The 24,433-nt window shown below is 41.7% G+C and overlaps 1 protein-coding gene across 10 annotated transcripts in view; it reads left to right on the forward strand.

Moving 5' to 3' along the window:
* LOC147015582 (uncharacterized) overlaps positions 1 to 24,433 on the forward strand; it is a 348,908-nt gene that overhangs the window by 298,656 nt on the left and 25,819 nt on the right. For 6 of the 10 annotated variants that reach the window (XM_085850471.1, XM_085850475.1, XM_085850465.1 and 3 more), the window contains 5 exons: positions 7,924 to 8,037; positions 8,459 to 8,549; positions 10,789 to 11,613; positions 15,737 to 15,817; positions 22,842 to 23,101. In XM_085850471.1, coding sequence (XP_085706597.1) covers positions 7,924 to 8,037; positions 8,459 to 8,549; positions 10,789 to 11,613; positions 15,737 to 15,817; positions 22,842 to 23,101 — 1,371 coding nt within the window. Of the gene's footprint in view, positions 1 to 7,923; positions 8,038 to 8,455; positions 8,550 to 10,788; positions 11,614 to 15,736; positions 15,818 to 22,841; positions 23,102 to 24,433 lie in introns of all 10 variants that reach the window. The other 4 variants (XM_085850470.1, XM_085850469.1, XM_085850473.1 and 1 more) reach the window with 4 other exon arrangements.

Below are 24,433 nucleotides of genomic sequence, written 5' to 3' on the forward strand. Positions count from 1 at the left end.
TGACGTCTTTCCTTTTTTTCCCAGGCTGATATCACCTTCGAGACAGTTCCTTGTGACACATTCGCAATTTCCATAGCTTTTGGCACTGAAGCGCCAGCCAAACATGCACCAACAATTACACCCCATTCAAAGTCACGGAAGTCTTCTCTTGTGGCCATTCTGGCTCAAAATACCGGACTCAAACTGGAACCCGCTTACATATACATGATGAGAGGACTGCCAGGAAGAGATTTGCATATTTTACACACCAGTCATGCACGTGTGGCAGCCCCATACTTTGCATACTTGTACAGCCCAACGTGTATCCTGGTGTTTCCATTTTTTGTTTACTATCTGTAGCATTACATTGTATTGACGTGTTTAGGATTATCCATTGTTCACAAAAAATATAAACATCCACCAGATTGGGAGACGATCACAAAGGTCCACCAAACTGGGAAACGATCAATGTGCAAATAGTGTCATGTCTTATCACTCTAACATCCACCAACTAATCCGAGCAGACAGGACACCCAGGTTAAGATCCTTGCACCTTTTGATGTAACGTCCTGCCTGAGAAGCACCAATTGGAAAGTTTATAGTTGGGTCAGAAATCAAACCTAGATGAGACTGCTCTTAGGAGGGTTTGCTTCCGCTGTACCATTCTTTGGTGGACAGGATGGTCCAATTAACATCTTTTATTTACTTTTCTTCCTATGAATTATACTTCTTGTTGATTGCAGTATGAGAAGAATATTTGTCCTTAACAGATTAAATTCACATCTTGGTGAAATTTGACTTATTCAGGTAGAAACAGTGAGGAATCAAAATGGTATCCATAAAGAATCAAAGAACTAACACACACCAAAATGCCTGAAATATTTCGTCAAAACTCCCTGAAATTTGCTACTTCTACTCTAAAACAAAATCATTCCTCCCAAAGGTGGAATCAAAAGGAGTAAAATAGAAGAATAATTCCTCCATTTGGTTTGGTGGATGTAAGGCGAAGCACCTTAACAATGTCTTTGATGAAAAGGTCAAAGCTTTTAATCCATCAAGGTCAAGGCTTCATATCTCTTCTTTCCTATTGTCCTCTTATTACCCCTCACCTTCTTCCTACAGATGTGTTTGTCTCCTTCAAAAGATAGACAAGCTTGTAATCGATCTTGATCCCTGCTCAGGAATCAGACCGATGTTATCAGTGCCTTAATCCTCAAGCCCAATGCATCTTCCCTGTCTTCTTTTTCTTTACTGTTTTTCAGGTCATTCTCAGATGATTGTCTCCCTTCAAAATAAAAAAGATGACAACATCACCCCTATTCACAAGTGTTCCAAGTATGATCCATTCAACCACAGACAGGTCAATATTCTTACTATCATCATAAAAGTGCTGGAATCTGTCATTATCAGGTCTTGTCTTTTCATCAAACTCTCTGACCTGTGATCATCATTTTGCTTTCTGCCATGGCCATTCCACTTTGGACATGCTATTTCTAAGATACAAACGTAACAATGGAATGATGCTCTGTGAACATCAAGCAAGAGGTCAGTGCCTCTCTTGACATCTCTTGTGCCTTCAATATCAAGCTGTTATTGATGGTTTCCTCTTCGATGAGCATTCATATTTCCTTAACACATGCAGCCTTTGCTCAATACAGAATTCTCTCTTTAGCATTGGCATCTGATGGCCTCAAGGCAGTGTACTGGGACAAATCCTGGTCTTCTTCTACATCAAGGAAGGTTCTGAGTCTGAAAAAATCCTCCATTCCCCTTTGCAAAAGACTTCTCATTGTGCTAGAAAGTTATTGACATCTCTGACAGGTAGGCCAGCTGCAACAGCATCCCTTTTTGGATTAAATAAGTGACTGATCGACGACATCAACATGGAACATATCTTTCCATCCAAGAAAGTCCCATGATTTCATGTCTTTCAATAAGGATGGGTTGGAAAATCCTCCAGTCTACTTCTGTGGGAAACCCCTGGGATGCGTGAGTGTCTCGAACTCCTTGGTCACATGATCATCCATAACATTGTGTCCCTGGCCAGCCCCCAACAATAGTTGCTGCCTTGCAACATTCTGCAGAGCCAAGTCTTTTATTTGCTCATAGCAATGTATGTGGCCTTCATCTAAAGTGCCCTTGAATTTGGCCCCTCACTTTGGAATGGTGTTGCTGCTTCATAGCTTGCATTCATTGAGGCAATGAAATATCTGGCCCTCAAAGTCATTATGTTCTCTCAGAAGTAGTCTGGGTCTCAATGACTTCCTATTGCTCACCACAGACCGGTTTGGGACCTTAGAATCCTTTCCTATTCTTCTTTACACCTATGCCTGACCTCTCCAGGTCTTACACATTTCTTTCAAAAATCCATACTTGGGTGTCCTCACCCAGTCTTGCCTTCATTGCCACACCCTTCTTTTGACATCCTTCCCTCTTGTCTTTGGATGGAATCAGATCCCTTTGTTTTTCTCATGCTCTTTCCTCCAGTTCTTCCAGCCTGCAGCCCATTGACATCTCATGGTCTCAACCCTACTCCCCCCATTTTTTTTTCGAAACTCGCTGACCCCATGCCCTCTTTCCTACCCGTCATTCCCTTTCATACAATGCAGTCCATTTGTGTTCCTGTCCCTCTATGTGTTCTCATTGTTTGTTTTCAGTTGTTCCCCGCCACCCTACGATCAGGTCTGTTAACCTTTTGCCCTCTGTTATTCAGACTTTCCATGAGCTTCGACATTTGTACTTATACTAAAAAAAAATCCAAAAAGGCAGGTGTGTTATACAGGAAGAGACGAGTTACCCAGCAAAGTGTGAAAACATTTTAAGTTGGTTTTTTGAGGCATCTGTGTGAATAACTCAAACCTAAATGGATTCGTACCATTGTGTAATAAAGGGGAATCAGCATGTATGCAAAAAACAAACAAACAATTATTTCCTTCAATAAAAAAGGCTACCGAATGCACATTTGAGTCCACAGGTTTGCAGACCAAAATATTGAACACAAGTAAGGTCCTCGTGTCACTCGAACCTCCATTTGGTCTGTGACATCACTCTGAGTAAAACAGGATGCCTGACTGCACTTTACACCCGCTCCCATCATCCGTGACAGCTTTAATGAGACAGTCAGACTGACTGACCACGGCTTTTTCTTTCTTACTCCACCTTAGCACACACGGCGGAACTTTTGGAAGCCGCAATTTGCTTTTCTTGAGGCCGCCAGCCTGCAGGCGGTTGATAACCTTCTGGAATGAAAAGGGCCAGAAGTAAGAGCGGTTTTGTGACATGCACTGATTTTCGTGCCCATGACTGCACATTCTGCCCAGGAACTGCGATAATTCCTGCATTGTTCAACCTTTGGGTGGCAAGCCGGGATTTTTATCGGCACCCCGTTGCACAACAAACACCCAAGGTTTTTGACATGTTTAATATAGTTGGTTGCAATTGTTGAGTGGTTTACTAACCTGGTATGTTAAGACCCTTGTGTACTCAGACAATAATAGAAAACAATCAAAATCAAAATATTCTTTCGAACGTGGTTTGTGTACTTTTTTTTGCAGTTATTTAATATTGATTTGTTCAATAGCTAGAGATTAGAACAGTTATTCCATTTTGTTACAATCCACTTTTATCATGTTGTCTTTATTCCCTGAGATAAGGGTTATAATGTTATTTTGTTTTTTCCTTTCTTTTTACACTTCCTTTCTTCCTGTTTACACCTCTAACAGTAAGGACTGTTAACGAGGATCACAAGGTTCACTCCCTACCATTGAATGGTTTTTCACCTCAAACTTGGGTGGCCGAGAAGTGATGCGGTCTCAAGGCCACCTCACTCTCACCATTCCATATATATATATATATATATATATATATATATATATATATATATATATATATATATATATATATATATATATATATATATATATATAATATAAAATCTCCCTTATCAATTACTCAGAAAGTGTTCCAATAATTTATTTTAATGTTTCAAAATATTTTGTCCGAAGATCTTTTTCATCTAATGAAATATTTTCTTGGATATATATATTTTTTCATTTGGGGCATTAATACACATTTTTTTTTCTAAACTGATTTGCTGATGGACATCGTGGTATGCACACTCACCTGTGTTCAAATTCTGACCCAGCTATAAATTACCAATCTGGTGTTTGTAATGCAGGACGAGGCATCATTGTATGTGCCTTCCCTCCGATGGGTGGTAAACTGGAGGACCTGTCTGAGAACACTTGTCACTGGTAGACATTAAAGTTCCCACGGTTGTCTTTCACGAAGAGTAGACAAATAATCTCATGCACCCTAAACAGATTAAAATTCTTGCCAAAATCACCTATATAGGCGAATTTCAGACCGAGTCAGCCAGTTTCTGAAAAATTTGGCCCAAACACGTTCCCTGGCCGATCCCACTACATGGTGGGAATAACTGAGGAGTTGTCGTAGTAGTAGTAGTAGTAGTAGTAGTATTAGTTGTAGTAGTATCACCATGTTAACACTTTGTAATATCTTGATTGATAATGTACAACCTTTGCCTTTGTCCCCCTCCTCTCCAATTCTCTTCACCCCTTCCTCCCCTTCTCCCTCCATGTGGGATGCCATTCATCCCATTATGCCATATCCATAAATCAACACTCCCATGTCCCTATGTGCTAGTATTCACTGATGGACAATGGACATGTCTCAGTAATGAGGCAACAAGTATAAGGAATGTCAAAATTCCATCCTCGTCCAATCCTATGTACTCCCATGGAAAACCGTTTAAATACAATACAAGTTGAAATATTGGGGAATACACATGGATTGCCCAACCTATCCCTGTCATGCTCCAAATCTCTGTTTTGAAGGGATCTATGTACATGTGCAGACATTTCTCAAACCTAGTTTAAGCAGAAGATCCTGATCTTACTACAATATTTATAATGCACACACCATTCTTAATCTCTCCTTCCACACAATTCTTCCCTCAAAGTGTATTGTGCCATCCCCAATCCCTATCCATAACATTTTCCACCCACATTAACCGAACTAAGCTGGGAGGTTTTGAGCTCTCCCTGACTGAGGGGAGGGGTCAACTTAGTACCCCCACCCCCACCCACTCACATCTCTGCCAAAGAATGTGCAATTAACTTGAAAATTTGCTTGCGCACAGATCATCATGAAATGAAAACGATGTAATTAATTTGTTCATAATAAGTTCATTTATCTTATTATTACCTAATAGATTATGCAATATGCTTGCTTTATGCATTTTTCAGATAAATCTACGATTCTGGTCATTTCATCAATGAGATTACATGAAAAGTGTATGATATTATTTTTAAAAGGATTGCTAAAGCTGGAAATCAATGATTATTTTGGGTGGAACGTGTTTCATATTTGCATAAATGACATTAATATACAAATGATATTGCATTTTCATGAATCAAGATTTCTGAATGCATAGCAAGCATAAAAGATTGAAAAAAGGGGACATAATCAACTGTCTGTGCGTGTTGACACTAGAGAACATTGTTCACGATGGTTATTTCACTATTTATCATGAGAATCAAGTGTTATTGTAATATTTATCTCATTTCTCTCTTTTTTTGTTGTTGAGTTTTTTTTTTTTCATTTCGTCTGTATTCTATTGTTTCTAATTTCATGCATTCTGTTTCAGGCAATAAGCTAAAATACTCAGAAGAAATTATTGTACAATTATTTTACACCAGCAATACCGTACTGCATGTAACACTTATCAACTGTGTCCTACATACACATGCAATTATTGCAGTTTTAGTAGGATATGTGACTATTGATTGTCATGTGACACCTGAACAGTTAGCCCGATTTGGACATATTCGGTACCAAAACGTGCACAAGACTCGAGAGAAAAGTGTCATGAAAGGAGAATTCGAAATTCCCAGCGGTTGCGTAGAAATCGCAAAAAATACATGAGTCTCAATCTTGTATTAAAACAAAAAACAGATGTAACTCTTAAAATGGAACTTTTCAACTGCAGTTTTTCCTTGAGAAAAACCACAAACTCAGATCAAATATCTATAATATTTCCGTCTCAAGATTTTGCAATGGATTGTTTTGAATACCATGCAGAGTGTCTCAGAGAACGTGCTCAAATTGGGAATAATAATTATTACTTGTTATACACAAAAACAATCTGGCAGCTTTCAATGCCGCCGATCCATGTGTAGTTTGTTCATGAAATGCGTTTGTGATTCGATTTTTATTGCTTGGATAAGCCTTTCAATGACAACTTGTTTGAACACAATGGAAATGATTCATATTTATTATATCGGGTTGTTCATGTCAATGTTTTGTGTTGCTTTGTAAAACACCACACCGTGATTATTATTATTATTATTATTATTATTATTATTATTATTATTAAACGAAAGGGTTTGTACTGTTATTACTCGTGATATTTTATTTTATTTTATTAGAAATGCACTCTTAAATACTATGAAACATCATAAACCTGTTTTCCTAAAATAGCACAATAATTTTTTTTGTATACAACATCATGAAGAGCGATGTAGCGGAGGGTTAAAAAGCAATCGACTGAGACTAGGGCAGTGTGGTCACAGGTGGACACACCAACCTGGGAGACGAATGAACAAGAAAAGAGGAGAGAAAGTATTTAAACAACTTGCAAGTAAAAAAAATTGGATTGGGTAGGATTGAAGGGGGGGGGGGAGAAAAGATTGCCGGGTGGGATGGAGAATGACATGAGAAGGTGGTGCACCACCATCTTGAAGCTAGAGGAAAGTGTGGGATTGAACAATTCCAATGATCAAAGGAAAGTAAATATGATCGCTGGTGGGACGAGTGGGATTGAACAACTCCAGGATGGAAATTCCACAAACGGCAAAAAAGAGGAACAAAAAAGTGGAGGTGTGCAGTAAGCTGGGATTTTGTGAGTTTAACCAAAGAGTGTTATAGGAAGTGGTTACTCAGCAGTTTGACTGACTTGTGAAGGTTCATGTTGGATTCACGTTGCTGATGCCACATGACATTCACGTGTTTTGTTTTAAATTCCAAACCTAGATGGACAGAGTGCAACTGCCATTCTTCGATTAAACTCCATTGGACTGAGTCTTGCACTCGTCATCATTTCTTGTGATTATTTTGCAGCAAAAAGGACACCAATCTCTCAAGCAGGAACTCCCAACTCGTAATTCCCAATTTACACTTCCAAAAGTGATTTTAATTTTATTTTTAATTTCACAACAATTTTCACCTTTGAACTGACTGATCACCCTTCATCTATTTTTCTACCATAATGTTAAACCACGGACTCGATCGATCACCGCTGGTACAGTGAGGCCCACATAATGATTGTGATCAAAAAGTTTCACCATGCATAATTAAGCAACCAGGTAGTCATCAGAACATGAACTGCTATTGTTTGGATTTATAATTGTAATGGACAACATGATCAAAATGATGGAGCCAAATGTATTATGGGACCATGTTTGCTTACTCTGGTCTGTTCTATGCCTGATGTTGGCTTAATGGTTAGGGTGGCAGGCTTGGGATTCTGGGGTCCGGAGTTCAAAGCCTGCCAGCCGTTGAATTAATACCATGTGGGGTTGACTCAGCCTGTTATTTATCCGAGGTTGGCAAATTGAGTACCAGCTTGCTGGGATGATTGAGCCATTTGAGTAACCTGTGTTGGAGTGGCGACCCGTCCAGGATTGTGCCCAATAGCTCAGGAGACTGCTTTGGCAACACCAATGTTCTGAACAGAGTATGGTCCCAATGGATAGATGGTCTGTTTTTGCTTCCCATGCCTCATGCATCCCTCACGAAGCTTGTATTGTCTTGCATCATTTCTTGTACAACATGGATCACACGGCGATAAAGGTGTAGATTTAGTTTCAATGTGAACTTGTCGTTCTGGAAATTCCTAATTGTTGTTTCTTGTTTATTTGCCAGGAATGCGATTCATTGCTGCTCGTAATGCTCAACCCCATTCCAGCGTGCGTACTTGCAGTCGCGCAGGCCTCTACAGTTAAAGCACAGCTCAATTCCATTCACATTCTTCCTGAGGTCGGGAGACTTGTGTTTCCGTAGGGTGTCAATGTTGTCCGAAATAATCTTGTGAAGCATCATTACCCCAGAGTCAAACTTTTAGTCTCAGAGAATAGTAAACTGTCCTATTATTTTGTACCATTGAAAGAATATCTTTCTGTTGTCACATCAAAAAAAGCAATTGTTTTCACTCCTCCATATGAGCCTCGACTATTAAAAAAAAGTGATTTTTACAGAAAATTATCTTGATGGACGACGAGAATTTATGGCACTAACAATCGTTGCCCAACAACTTTCAAATGAAATAAAACCATCATCCTGTGGGCCACCCTGAACAATTCCTCTGCATGTATCATTCGAGTTTGCAATGCAATGAAGGTATTGCGAATGGAGTGTTTATGTTCCACCTTTTTGTGATTTCAATTGCTTGTCTCAGCAGCCAGACGTGATACATCAAGCAGCCATTTTAACGCGCCACCTGGAGCATCAGAGCGAGAGGCACAGTGACAGTGACAGCTGCGCTTACGAAGGTAAATCTTTTCGAAGCACCTGAACCTTGTGCGAATAGTCTATTCCTTGGTATGCTCTGTTTGAAACTCACCTCATGGATTGTTTGTATGAGCTTTCTCCTTGTCTAGCACAGCCACTTTGCCTTTGTGTGGGCATTATGATCTCTTTGTATTACTATTGTTCGGTCGAAAATTTGCACTTATCCATTTTAAATTGAAATCATCCATATTTATGGCAACATCTCTCAATGCGGAAGCTTTGTGACTAATACAGAGAGAAGTAGGCTTTAATATGAATTTGATGTTTACATTTTGAGGGGAATTCCTCTTTTGAATAAGTTGACAATTGTTAGGTGGTGTTTATTCGGTGATAAGGTGGTATGAGATGTTTTGAGGGGGAAATTAGGTGTTGTGAGGGGAAAGGGAGGTTGGGGAGGAGAACAAGGAGGGGAGGAGAACGAGTAATACCACGTGTGTTTGCCCATTGTCGAGTAATACCATGTGTGTTTGCCCATTGTCGAGTAATACCACGTGTGTTTGCCCAATGTCGTGACACCACGTGTGTTTGCCCATTGTCGAGTAATACCTTGTGTGTTTGCCCATTGTTAATGTAGCCATTTTTTTATAAAAGAAATAATAATTAATGTAAAGAAAGGAGTGACAAGTATTAGAGAATGGAGGTGGTGGGGGGGGGTAGAGGTGAAGGGGGAGAGAGAGGAAACTTTTGGGGATAAAGAAGAGGAAACAAAAGAGCCTACTTGATGCTTTATATTGACGTGTTAATGAGTCACAATGGAATCCATTGTAACAGAGAGGCGAGTGAACGTGACAGCAGAAAGGTTCGCCATGGCTACCGCCATGGCCTTGTTTTACGGAACAGACAGGGTTGATTATATTTGGTCTTTCAATATGTTAAACGATTCATTATCCTATCGTTGAGGGAACAATAATAAGATGAACAGCATGATTATAACGGCATTGAGTATAAACAGGAATGATGATAATCCAGATGTTTATTAACCATGACCATCCCATGGATGGATCCAAACTTCAAGCAACCCCTTTTCACACACCTAAGGGAGACCATTATTGACTTCATACTTTGTTATTTATAATTGGATTACTTAAAGAATGTTTCAGTCTATCCTGCACCATGCAATGTCAGGAGGAATAGTTTGTGGGGAGTAAAGACACCCATTGGATCCATTAAGATGATACGTCTTTTGTGCGATCGTTATAAATCCTGATGAACAGAAAGCTCTTGTTATCCATTTCATTTTTCCTAAACATAAAACCCTGTCCTGTGCCATTTCTTTTGAAATAAAGATTTTGTTTTTTCCCATTTACGAAACATTCTGAAACAAACCATAACTGATTAATTTCCTTAAAAAAAATTTTTTTAAACACTTTTGCCACGTTAGTGCAAGCTTAGGTTGTTGTTTTTTGTCATGGAGAAGCTTGGCTGTATCTCAATAATTACCTTCGCCACCAAAGGTGAAGGAGGTTATGTTTTCACCCTTTTCTGTGTTTGTTTGTCTGTTTGTGTGCAGGATATCTCAACAAGTTGTGGACGGATCCGGATGAATTTTGTGGACAGGTTGGGTGTGTGATAAGGACGAACTGCTTAGATTTTGGTGAAGATCCGGATACGACTACTAGAATTTTTTTCAGTGATTCTTCACCATTGAGAGATTGGGCCGAAAACGATATAGTACTTTATGGCATGATATTTCAAAAATGTATTGGGACCGATATGGTCTCATGGATCAGGTATTACGTGGCAGAGGTATGCGCTCTACCGAGTACCCTTCTAGTTTTTGAAGTGATTCTTCACCTTTGAGAGATGGGGCCAAAAACGATACATAGCACGATATTTCAAAACATTGTTGATGGGCTATGACAATACTTAGTGGATGAGTTGGGTAGGTCACAATAACAAGCCAATTCGATTTTGGTTAAAGTCTGGATGTAGATCTGGCCTATCAGTTCGATACAAAACCTTAACTGTTCAGCCTGGTGGAGGTATGCGCTCTACCGAGTACCGTTCAAGTTATTAATTGTGAAGTGCTTTGCTTAGGCTCTTAAAGAAGCACATAATTATCCCTTAAAAGACATCATTCATCCTTTTTGATTTGCCCCTTCCTTAATTTTGGAATACACAGTGACAACAAAATAATTAGAAATCAATAGTCGTTGGTTCTGTTAATTGCTACTTTTTGATTGGTTCAAACTTTTTTATCTCACCTTAAATGCCCTGCAGGTCAATCAACGGAAGGAGGTACTTTATCTGATGCAAGTTCAACAGAACAAGCCAGGGATCAAGGTGGTTCCATCCCGGCAACTAGCACAGCCTCTTCCAGCATGGGAGATCATGACAGCAGAGAGGCAGATGCACGGGGTGATGGCCGCAATGCAGCTAATGACCTGTCAGTGAGACAGCAGGTTAGCCATTTCCATGCTTTTACTGTGGAAAATTCTGTCCCAGTAAGAACACCACGGGTCCCACAGGCAGTTGTGACACATTCTGTTCCTCAAGGGGCATTTACACAAGCCTTGGAGAAAGGCCACACTGCCTTGAAGCCTGAAGTTCCAGCACACCAAGCCCCATTAACAGTCTTGGGTTCAATGGGGCGCAGAACTTGTGGCGGGCGTCGTGTGTCAGAGGCTGCGACGGTCCGGTGGACATGGGAACGATGCCGCGAGGGGAGCAATGCAAGGATGGGTCATAGCAGGCAATATGTGGATGATGCGTGCCGTGGTCTTGGAGCACATGATGGTCCATTAGCTTTCGTAGGATTGCAAGAACAAAGAGGAGGAAGTGGTCGCCAGCTATCAGGGATACAGCACGGAGTGGAGCAAGATGCCACCACAATTGATCATGCCACAGACTCAACCACTGGTGCAGACTTCATTAGAAGTGTCTCTAGAGGCAGAGCCTCTCTCAGTCTTGGCTCCAATGTGGAGGGTTTACGACGACCACACAGACGCAAAGAACGAAACCACTCAAGCAGACGAGGTCAAGCCACGGTGCGGGCTAGGATCGCTGTGGGCTGTACCGTCACACAAGAAAGTCACAGAGACGCAGGTAAGCTCGACCTATTACAGGCAGGCATCTAAGGGTTAATCAACTCTCTGAACACATTGTATTTGTCTGATTATACTCTCTGTTTTTCCCCTATCTGCCTATTAACCCCTATCTGTCTGTGCTTTCACCTGTTTTCTTCTGCACTATGTTATGTACACCAAGCATTGCAGCTTTTTCATGCAGCCTCAAGCTGTGTATTCCAAAGTCTGCAAAGTTAATTTGTGTATGAATTTGCATGAAGGCCTGCTGTAACAAAACAAAGTAGGCATTTTTTATTTATTTGAAAACTTTTCAAAATCTCAATACAACATACGAGTGAGGATGATGTTTGTAGATCGCTTGAATGATCACCATAATAAGTCCTCGCCACATTTCAATAGATCCTCAGACTTCTCGGGAGGTTGTATTTGATAAGGCATTATTATTTGCATGGTTTGTAAGCAAATTGCTCATAAAATACATTTAAACTTTCAATTATGCCGACGTGCTATTTTCACAAACGAAGTTGGAAGAGACGGGCATCTTGTGAGACCTTCAGTAGATCATTTCTAATGAATCATTCTGTTTCTGCTCCTTTGAGCACAGTCTCTTGGGCTGTTGAGATCACTCACGATTTCACAGCTTTCATCACTCGAAGAAGCACAAACTATTTCCTGCTGGGAATCGTGGCACAGATTTTATCTTTCTGTTTTTTTTTTTTAATGCAACAATTGAGGATAAATTTGATATTTCATTCCAAATGAATCGCTTTGCCCGCGGCAATGCCAAGCTGTGTATATGATTCACATGGGTGTATGGTAGATGATTAACACAGTGGCACTATAACCGACATTCATCACGGTCACAGATACATCACCTGCATATCACATTCAATGGTGTTTGCAGCAAGAGAGGTGAATATTGTGGTACCGATAATGAGTGAGATTACGATCATCTTTGAATTGTCACTGGAACACCGAAATAGGGCCTATCAAATGGTCTAAAAAGTGAGTCGGTGCGGATTTTATGGTTCAGTAAGATAGTCTTCCTTGTGATTAATTTCAGTGAAAGACATAAAAGTTCCAAGCATGTTGATATTTAAAGGGATGGATTGTTTTTGTTTATTATTACCAACGTTTTCCTCTTCCTTTTATGAAGTGCTTGGTACATTTTAATTAGCTTTTATTAGCTTAATGCTCCTATTTTGTAGAAAGTATGTTGTATACGTTTGCCAATCATAAGAAAGTAATTGTTTTTACATTGATTACCATAAAATGGAGAAACAAAACGTGTAAACAAAACATGCAAAATTAGAAGGGCACTCCATCCATCCATCCATCCATTGAGACCATACTCTGTGCAGAGCATTGGTGCTGCCTAAGCAGTCTCCTTGGCTATTCGGCACAATCATGGATGGTCACCACTTCGACACAGGATACCAACAAGCTGGCACTCATTTTGCTGACCTCAGAAGGATGGCAGGCAGAGTCAACCCCACCTGGTATTAATTCAACAGCAAAGTGGGATTTGAACTCAGGATCCTAGGATATTGTGCTATATATAGTTTTTGGCCTGATATCTGAATGGTGAAGAATCACTTTAAAAATTCTCAGATCCAGATCCGGATTCGGATCTTAACCAAAATTAAGTATTGCTGTCCTTGTCCGGTCACCAACATACACAAAAAAATTCAGAACCTTCAGATTTCTTGAAAACTGTGACCAAAAATCGTGTGACAGCCAGCCAGACAGACAGACAGACAGACTGACAGACAACATACTTGGCAAAAAAGAAATATTTTGACAAGTAACAAAGGACCCAAATGCAATACTCTCCCCTCTGATGAGGCAAAAAAATATTTAAACAGAAAGAAAGCATGTAAACTGAGGTCGTGGTTTGGCCCCAGCCCTATTCCTAATCTTCATAAATGATCTCTCTAAATTTCTGAAAAATCCTCTTTATCTAATTGCTGAGGACTCCACACTCTGCCATGATATTTCGTCTTTTAGACAGGCAGGCTGCAACCTGCTCCCTCTCTTCAGACCTTGAAAAATATCACAAGCTGATCAAGCACTTGGAATATGTCTTTCAATCCTGATCAATTTCACTCTCACCATCTCTCTCCAAAAGGACCTTCTGGCAACCCTCCCCTCCCCCCCCCACCACCTCTCTACTTTCGTAACAATCCTTGTGAGGAGATTCAGCCATTCAAACTCCTGGATCTCACTATCAGCCATGATCTCTCTTTGGCATACCACATTTCGAAGTTGGCCTCCAAAGCCAGCTGCCGACTGGGCATCCTCCGTCGTACAAAGTCCTTCCTTGGCACACCTGAACTGTTATCCTCCTCCGAGGCCTTTATACAACCTTGATAGAGTACTGCTCTCTCCTCTGGGCTGGCTCTCACGCCTCACATCTTGCTTAGCTTGACACTGTAAAAACCAAGGCCTTCAAGATTATTGAAATCTCCTGTGATGAAGCTGAGTCTATGGGCCTATCTCTATCACTACTCACGATACCATCACAGACAGGTCGGTGGTCTCTCTGTCTTCTTCTGCCTCCTTTCTGGTCTTGCACTTTCTGCTCTTTCTGTGCTCCCCCCCCCCTCCCCAGGTTCGCAGGGCACACACGGTCCACCATCAACCCCCTTCTGGTGAAACTACCTAAATCCAGGATCACTGCTCACCTCCACTCATTCGTTCCTCCTTTCTCCCACCTGTGGAACCAACTTTCACATTCTCTTCAATGTTGTTCTTCCCTCCAAGTCTTCAAGACAGCTGTTCATCACCATATCAAAATCTCCCCAATCCAAAACCATGATCTTTTCTACCCTCGTTAACCTCATCCCCATCTCCCCCTCCTTCCAAATATGCAGTTTTCTCTCGTGAGAGTTTCTTTCTGTATCCATCTTGTCCACCCTTAGCATCGTTTCCTGCCCCTAATTTCTCCCCACACCCATTGTTTGTTCAAGTCTGACTCTATCTTGGCCTTCAACTCTGATGTTGGTCTTCCCCCACCCCCTCTCTCATTCCTCCCACCTCCTCTCTCAACTGTTCCTTTTGTCCTGTTGTGTCTTGATCCATTCAGTGTACTAATTCGAGCTCTTCGACGAGCCACGGCTGTGTATACAAACAAGCTCGAATGAGCTCAGATCCTCGTCCTCTTAATGATGACGTCATAAAAACGAATATGACGTCATTGTGATGTATCAGGTTTGCGATAAATTGTCTGTGCTAATGCCCGGCTTGATTCCCACAAACAAAATTCAAACAGCTTGCCTAGTTTCGGAGATAATGGTATAGGCGATTTCCATTAGCGGTGATATTATGACAACTTTTTTTTCGGAAGAATTTCCAAAATCGGAGATGGTTACTGCCTGCGCAGGGTATCTATGCCAAGTTTCAGGAAGCTTCCATGAAAACTGTACGCTGTGAAACAAATGAAACAAAAAACAAAAAATGTCAAAAAATAGGAATGACGTCATAAAAATTGATATGACGTCATAGTGATGTATCACATGTGCAGTAATTCATCGCTGCTATTGCCCTGTTCGATTCCCGCAAACAGAATTCAAAAAGCTTGCCTAGTTTCGGAGATAATTTTTTAGCCGATTTCCATTAGCGGAGATATTTTGATGTCATAACTTTTTTTTGGAGGAATTTTCAAAATCGGAGATGGTTACTGTCTGCGCAGGGTATTTTTACATATATGTGCCAAGTTTCAGGAGGTTTCGATGAAAACTGTAGGCTGTGAAACAAAAGTCCACAAGAACAACAACGTGAGTAAGACTTAGAGATCCTCCACGAGGATATAAAAATGTTAATAATAATAATAATAATAATAATAATAATAATAATAATAATAATAATAATAATAACAGCGTTTTACATTCTCACGATTGATTGAGTTATTTTGTAAAATCGGGAGAGTACATCATTTAATTGTGACGACACCATCATCGGTGAAAGGACATGACTGCAGTTTGTGGAAATTGCTCAAACAAGGAGACACCCGCTCTTCACACAATGTGCTTTGTGGGTTTTATCGACTGCTTATTATTTATGTTCATCATGGTAGGAAACATGTTGTTCTGAGTTTCAATGTGTGTCATAATGATCCCGGCCTGCACGTGGTTCCTGAACAGAGCAGGGAGAAGGTACAGCTGAGCTCGTGGGTGACTCTTCTGGAAACAACGTACAGGCGACGGAGCTGGGTGAATGTAAAGGTATGAAACACAAGCTGGGTTTTCAATTGATTATGAAACTTGTGAAATTGAATACCTCCAACTACGTATACCTCTCTCTCTCCACAACCATCTAATTTTGTGTAGTATACCTGCCATTCATTCATTCATTCATTCAGTGATGATGACCCCATATCTACCTCAATTTCTGCTCACATGGATCAACTCGTAACCATCCATCCTAACTCTCTGTTCTTCATCTGAGGTGACGTAAACTTGCCACCAAGCCATCTGGAAGGGTGTTAACTCTGAAACGAGCAGCCAGGGCATATCTGTGGGTCTGATCTCATCTGTAAAGTTGCCAATCAGATTTCTGCAATTGATACATGACTCCCTCCTGGACTTGATAATAATTAACTTTCCATCCATCCTCTCCTATCCCTCACTCTTGGTTCCTCTGACCATGTTCTGGTAAAAGTCCATATCTCTCTGGCTTTTGTGAGGGGGTAACCTCAACGACAAAGCACAAGCCAACTGCTCAGGTCTATGATGTGTCTTCTCTCAAAAGGATTGTGCTGCCATGTCCACGGCACCTGATATTGATTCTGCCTGGGGATACCTTCACAAAAGTCTACTTTCGCTCATGTACCAGTTTATCTCATCCCAAATGTGGCATTTGCTTGGCCCTGGTATATTGAATTGCAATCAGGATGGTTGAAGTCAAGCAGCTTGCTTTCTCAACATGGAAGGTTAATCTAGCATACACTACATGGCCAAAAGTATGCGGACACCCCTTCTAATGAGTGGATTCGGCTATTTCAGCCACCCCCATTGCTGACAGGTGTATAAAATCAAGCACACAGCCATGCAATCTCCACAGACAAACATTGCCAGTTGAATGGGCCATACTGAAGAGCTCAGTGACTTTGAACGTGGCACCATCATTGGATGCCACCTTTCCAACAAGTCAGTTCATCAAATTTTTGCCCTGCTAGAGCTGCCCCGGTCAACTGTAAATGCTGTTATTGTGAAGTGGAAATGTCTAGGAGCAACAACAGCTTAGCTGCAAATTGGTAGACCACACAAGCTCACAGAACGGGACCGCCAAGTGCTGAAGCACTTAGCACGGAAAAATTGTCTGTTGGCGGTTGCAACACTCACGACTCAGTTCAAAACTGCCTCTGGAAGAAACTTCAGTACAAGCATTGTTCGGCGAGAGCTTCATGAAATGGGTTTCCATGGCCGAGCAGCCGTACATAAGCCTTAGATCACCATGTGCAATGCCAAGCGTCGGCTGGAGTGGTGTAAAGCTCACTGCCATTGGACTCTGGAGCAGTGGAAACATGTTATCTGGAATGAATGAATCATGCTTCACCATCTGGCAGTCCGATGGATGAATCTGGGTTTGGCGGATGCCAGGAGAACACTACCTGCCCGAATGCATCACGTCAACTGTAAAGTTTGGTGGAGGAGGAATAATGGTCTGGGGCTGTTTTTCGTGATTCGGGTCAGACCCTTTGGTTCCAGTAAAGGGAAATCTTAACGCTACAGAATACAATGACATTCCAGACGATTCTGTGCTTCCAACGGTGTGGTAATAGTTTGGGGAAGGCCCTTTCCTGTTTCAGCAGGACAATGTCCCATGCACAAAGCGAGGTCCATACAAAAATGGTTTGTCGAGATCAGTGTAAAAGAACTTGACTGGCCTGCACGTAGCCCTGACCTCAACCCAATCGAACACCTTTGTGATGAATTGGAACGCTGACTGCGAGAGCCAGACCTAATCTCCCAACATCATTGCTCGACCTCATTCATGTTCTTGTGGCTGAATTGAAGCAAATCCCCGCAGCAATGTTCCAACATCTAGTGGAAAACCTTCCCAGAAGAGTGGAGTCTATTATAGCAGCAAAGGGGGGACTAACTACATATTGTTGCGGGCCAGAGGTCCGGTGGGGAAGGTTACGTCGTCTCCCACCAGACTCTCTGGAATTGTAGGATAATTCCGTGAGGTGGTGGGTCGCTTAACCGACCGTGGACGCCAATACCTCCACTGCGTAGCGTAGGATCTTTTTGTCTAGAACCAATTTACCTAATTAACCACGCGCTGTAGTCTACCGGGGAACCATGCCCTCAGTACGCCTTGCCCGAACCGGACCAATCTACTGACTACCAACTGCCAACTACCTTTCCGGTTCGGATGCAGCGAGCAGATCTTCCAAGGTCATACTGCCTAGAATGAACGGATTTTTGGGTATAAAAACCCGCCTAAGCTCAGATTCGAACCATGCTGGACCAATGGAGGAAAAGACGAAAACGAACTTGGAACATGTCTACAATAATTTATTTACAATCACTTGCAAAAGGACTCATAGCAGACTTATCGTGGGAATACAGGCAAGATTTACAATGATCAAACACTTAAACAGTTCTACTTAAAGATGGCGCCACACACTCAGACGTGCACTCAGACAAAAATAAACCCAGGTGTATTGCAAAGGACCCCCGCAGCCAGAGAGGGAGGTGAGCTGAGTTCGCAGTTCTTTTGGGTACCTTAACGTTGGAGGGAGGGGGTGCTCCATGGTGTGGCACTAGTCAATGGTCGTGCAGCTCGGCCCACAGCCACAAGCGTGGAGCTCGTCTCCACGGAGGAGCTCGAGTCGGGGAGAGCGGAGTCTGAGGTGGGGATCAGGGCCGCTGACAGGACCCACGAGAGACCCGGTCAAGGTCGGGCGCCTCGAACTAGCGCAACAGACGGCCCACCGAGGTGAGACACTGGCAAACCCTCCGCGTCACGACCTTTTTCCCTTTGGCAACCAGCGACAAACTGGCTCACTCCAACCACTGTCTCCAGCTCATGAACACGACCCACATAGAACTCCACTGAACTGGACTCCTCCAACTAACGAACCCTCTGACTCAGCACACCAACACGATGACGATCGACACCTAAAGAACTCCTCGCTGAGGACAGTGTTGTAATTTTATTGATCTCCCTCAGCGGGGAGGGGCCTTAGTGAAACTGAGTCACTGTCCGCCCTGATTGGACAGGACCTCCATGGGTCCGCCCCTTCTGGGCGGGCTTTCGGCCATGCCGGGAGCCCGCTCCCTCCACGCGTGACTGCACTCTCCAAAAAGGTACCTCACAAAGATTTCACCTGGGAAAGCGAGAAAAAGGTACTGTGGTTCAAATAAGAGGGGAAATATAGATTTATTACCATAACTAAAAAAACATCGCAACGCATTCCTTTGATTTCCCACTAAACACAAGGAGGGGTTCTGTCTACACACATACTTAATGGCATAACTAACTTTGGGTCAGCTGTATGTTTGAATGCATACGGTTCCTCGAACCATAACAATATTAATGCCCATGATTTTGGAATGAGACATTGGACAAGCAGGTGTCCACATGCTTTTGGCCATGTAGTGCAGTTACCCTCGCTGAAGGGCGAGGGTATTGCGTTTGGGTCCATTTTTCTGTCTGTCCGTTTGTTAATTCTCGGAATCCTTCGGATTTCGGCAATTATGTTTGTCGGTTGTGTGTGTCATTCTGTGTGTCTGTCTGTCTGTTTGTTTGTGTGTTTGTTTACCCTGTTGCAGCAACACCATTTCAGCGATCATGACTAAACTGGGTACAGACGTCGGCCATGGTCCAACTTACACTTGTCGTTTTTGGTGACGAGGTCAAAGGTCAACGTTAAGGTCAAGGTCACCAAAAAACCGAAATTCTTATTTTCGCAATAACGTCCGCGAAATTGGTCGTATCGACTTCAAACCAAATCCAAAATGTGCATCTTCTAATTCTGCATCCAACCATATGTCTCATTGGGGTGTCACACCAACACCCTTCTTAGCAGTCGGGGGTCGAATGTCAGGGGGTCAGGTCAAAAATTTCAAATTGTGATAAAAACGCCATTTCAAGTCCGATTGACTTCCAAGTTATGATTATGACCAAACTAAGTGCTATAACTCATTAAACAGTAGCACTATCGACTTATAAGAACCAAATTGATTTCCAGGTTTTTATTTTTTCAGAGATCATGGAGATATGACAAAGTTATTCTGGCAATTCCTTGCTCAATGAGCAATTTCATTTATTTGTCCGCACAGAACTTTCATGTTTTTCTCCGCAACCACTTATTCAATTGAACCGAAACTTTCAACATTAGTGCGACTACTCATGTAGAATGTAGTAATAATAATTATGATGTCATATGTCATGTGGTGTGGCAGCCATGTTGAAAAAACGGAAAAACTTTGGACCTCTGTATCTCTGAAACCATCCAAGGAAAAAATTGAAACTTGGCACATGGCAAGCACTCATCATGGGAAATGTGTGATTTTTTTTTACGACATCATCGGTGCCTTCGTTATGACGTCATAATTGCAGATGTAGAACGCTACATCTGATCAGTATGAAAAAATTTTGAGGGTCATCTCGGGATAAAATGGTCCACAGAAATTTTTTGATGATATCATCGGTCACCTGATTCGGCAGCTCTATCTTTTTTTTTTAAAACCTTGAAAAATCTTCTTCTCTGAAGTGGCTGAATAGATCGAGGTGAAACCTTACTGGTATGACCGCCTATGCATGAGGAACAAAAGATTCACACACATGATGTCATAGGTTTCATGGTTTGACACCCATATTGGATTTACCTTAAAACCTATTAAAAAAAATCTTCTTCTCCAGAATGGCTGGACAGATCGGGGGAAACTTGAGACAAATGTTCCACCAGCCTTGGGTGTACAAGTTTGTTCAGGAATAATTGATAGGTTACATGGTTTGGTCGCCATATTGGATTGAAGAAAAATATTAAATAATGTTTTCTCTGAAACCGCATAATCAATCGACATGAAACTTCACAATTATGATCTAGTTGGGATGCGGAATATTGGTTTTAAACTTCAACTTGATCAGACAAATGGTCTGCGAGCCAGAATCATTTCATTGTTTGATCAGGGCTCTTTTTTTTCGATATATATATATATATATATATATATATATATATATATATATATATATATATATATATATATATATATATATATATATATATGTATGTTTGAATAAGGCTCTCTTGGTTGTGCCTAGATGGGTTTGAGGGTCGAGGAGTAGCAGCTGAAATGCTAATCCTATCCAGGTTCCTCCTGATGACTTCATCTTTGCTTTTTGCTTGTTCAGGTTCCTTCCGATTACTCCAATGCAGGATGGTACCTACATTGGGTCTTCCATTTGATTTGATTTGATTTGAATTGAAGTTATTTTAACCCATTCTAAATTCAATTGAATAATAATGAAAAACATCATGGGTCAGGGTCAGGTGTCCAATCAACACGGGGTTGCATCAAAGCAGGACGTCTTGATACCCGGTCATCACTGACAGCAGTTATAAAGTGGCAGTTCTAATTCCGTCTCTGATTTATTACATAATACATGAGTACACAAATGCCACACAAAATACACAAAACAAGTTCTGACAAGGGTCTGCAATCTCTGATTGCTCTTTCTCATTCATTCTGTAATTCTCGTACGAAGTGTGTATCCTTCCTTAAGTACACCAGAAAGCGAAGCCTTGAAAATCTTAATGCTGAACCCTTCAACGAGTGTCCTTCCATAAAGTCATGGTGCCGCTTGTCAAGTCCATCTGTGGTGTATGCTTCCCTCCATCCCCACCCCCTCTCCAATTGCCCCCTGCCCCCGTCACCTCAAACTGCACCACAACAGATGGTTGTTAGGATAACGCAGATATACGCAGAATGTCTCAACTTGGTGCTTGCCTCCAATTCACATGTCCCCAACCAATCTTACTCTGTCTGTCGCTCATCTTACCCACTGTCTAACTGGACTGTGTGTCTTCCTCCACTGAGAGAGTAGAGGAAGTCCAGCTTCAAGTCTGCTTCGGCAATGAGCTGAAATTAAATCTGTGCCTGTGTTCTCAAATCATGTTCTTCTGCGATCTGTCACACAACAATCACAACAAATCTGTCTGCACTCATCAGCCTGCCCTTCACCTTCAGCCACAAAACATCTACATGGAAGTCAGCAAACATGATTCTCGTCCACAAGAAGATGGCAAAACGGATCATATCAACTACAAATAGTTCTTCAAATTATAAGCAGTCACGGTAACCATCATTTCTCCTGATGTCTTCTGTGTTTTTTTGTTTTTTTTCAAACAGTTTGATCTCTGACCATCATTTGGGATTCCATCCTGGCCTTACTCAACACTTAACATGCTACTGTTTCTCTCTCAGCAATGATGGGAGGTTCCGAATCTCAAACAAGAGGCCAGGACCCTCTCCCTCGACAAACGTATCTCTGGCATTCATTCGACAGAGTTTAGTTACCTGCTCTGCTTGTCAAGCTTGCTGCCTGTGGCATTCAAGGCGCCCTTCATACATGACTTTCTATATTCCTCCACTTATACAGTCAATGCATTGCTATCAGTGGACCCTCTCCTCTCCTAACCCAGTAGAAACTGGAGTTCTCCAAAGGCACAGTGTCTTCAGTCAAGTCTCTTCCTCATCTACATAACCATCCTCTCTGCTGCTTTGGAAAACCTATCCTATATTTTTCTACCCCTATTATACCTTCCATGCACAACTCTATGAAATGCAGGTTACTGTTTTCTCACCTACTCTGCCTTCTTTTCATGTTCGTTCATTCCTCTGCTTATTGTGTCAATTGTGACCTCAAACTGTCCAGGGAAATGTAGCCCATGCTAGTACAAACTAAACTGTCTGTTTTTGTGAAAAATACCATACATCTTTTATGTCAATGCCCCAGAAAGAACAGCTGGATTAATGTCTGCTTTGCAGGACGGTGACATCCACAATGCGGCTCTCGCTACTGGCATCGCACCATAATGGCAGCCCCTGCTGCAGTTTTTACTTGTGTGATAAGTTTGGTAGTTTATTTGTCAGTTTTTTTTTTAGATGAAATCATTCACTAATGATTAGATGCAATAGCTTTAATCACAGACTTTTGAGCAACAAGCAATGTAATTTTTCCCGATCATCAAACAGTGAAAGGAAATTCACGACTGATGTCCTCGTCTGACAGGCGATGGTGTCAGGAGTTCTACAGGCGATACTAACTCGACAGCTGAGAAGACCCCTGGCATGGTGATGGAGCCCACCAAAGGGCAGCCACCTTCTCTTGCTGACTTGAAGGCATATGGCGATGCTAAGGCGATCGTAGTAAAGTTGCTGGAAACATCGGGCAGCGAGCTACCCCCTGTGGTAAGGAGAGCACCGAGCGAGGGAAAGGCGGCCATCGGTGCGGCAGCGAGAGAAAGGGAGAACCGACATCGGCCCGACGAGGTGGTTATTATAATTATCGTCTTGACAAGTGCTCAGATGGGAACACTATAATATCGGTGAATGCGTATGTTACAATCACATTTTGAAGGCCCCTTTTGATTGACAATAAATTTCTACCTTCATAGGAATGATAATGCTGTATAAACTATACAAGCGATATCAGTGTTGTTGTAATCAAAGTGCGTCAAAGTCAAAAACATGAAGAGGCTGTTTGGCCCTTCATAGCTGTGGCACTTCCACATCTCATTTATAATGCATTAATTAATTTGATTTTCCAAACACAAGTGGTGCGGAATGAGCTTTCAGAAAGGCATCTTCAACATCACTTGGGAAAGTTATCTGCCATGCTTCTTTCACCACATCACTCAAGTGCTATTCCCATCTGAGCATGTGCCTCGTGATGCTGTGACACCATGTTTGGATCGCATATGCTCTTGTTTTGTATGTTCTCTACTATATGTTCACCCAAGATATGTAAAAAATCCTCTTTGAGCCCCAGGCACTGAAGGAAAGAACTTAAGTCACAAGATTTGGCGAATTATTCTTTTGAAATGTACATGACTGATGCCGTTGGATCATGATGCGGAATAGTCTTTTTACAGTATAATGTTGAGTTTTACAGGCTGACACTTTTAGCATATTGTAGGATTTACATTGCTTTGCCCCCAGAACTATTCAATGCTAATACTGAGGTCGATTTCATGAAGAAAATTTAAATGGACAAAAGTAATTGGTTGGTTCCAAGTTACTTTACGTGATACCTGCTTTCCTTTTTATAAAACTCTAATAGCAAACTCTGCATAACTTGCAATAAGTTAATTCTCTCTCGATTGTTATTATTGATAAAAAAAAAAATCAAAACTGGTCGCTCAATTCACAAACAAAGCCACTGTGTCTGTCTTCGACTGAATCGCTCGTGAATTTTACAACAAGACAGGAGTTACTTGGTGATGATTGTGATAATCTGACCTTCCACCCAACACCGCATTTAAAGGTAGATGTTGTGGGTTATTTTCAGATTTGTGCAGCCTTGTTTTGTGGCATTCTTTGTTTCATGAGCCACAGATCTCCACTATTGTGACACATCTGCCTCTTGATTTGTTTCTTCCCTTTTGAGCATTACTCAGCCCTGGAGAGGGTTGGGGGAGCACTTTTGCATTTTTTTTTTTTTTTTTTTTGTATACCTTGGTCGAGGCTCGTATGAGAGCTAACACACAACTCACAGCAAGGAGGCATGAGACAAGAGGGGCGGGAGTGGAAGGGACAAAACATTGGGGAACAGACACAGGTGAACTGTGGAAGGGAGAGGGATGGGGATGGGACGGGGAACAT

The sequence above is a fragment of the Eptatretus burgeri genome, chromosome 12, assembly GCF_056783735.1.
Source record: "Eptatretus burgeri isolate ZD-2024b chromosome 12, Ebu_testis_v1, whole genome shotgun sequence".
Classification (NCBI taxonomy): Eukaryota; Metazoa; Chordata; class Myxini; order Myxiniformes; family Myxinidae; genus Eptatretus; species Eptatretus burgeri.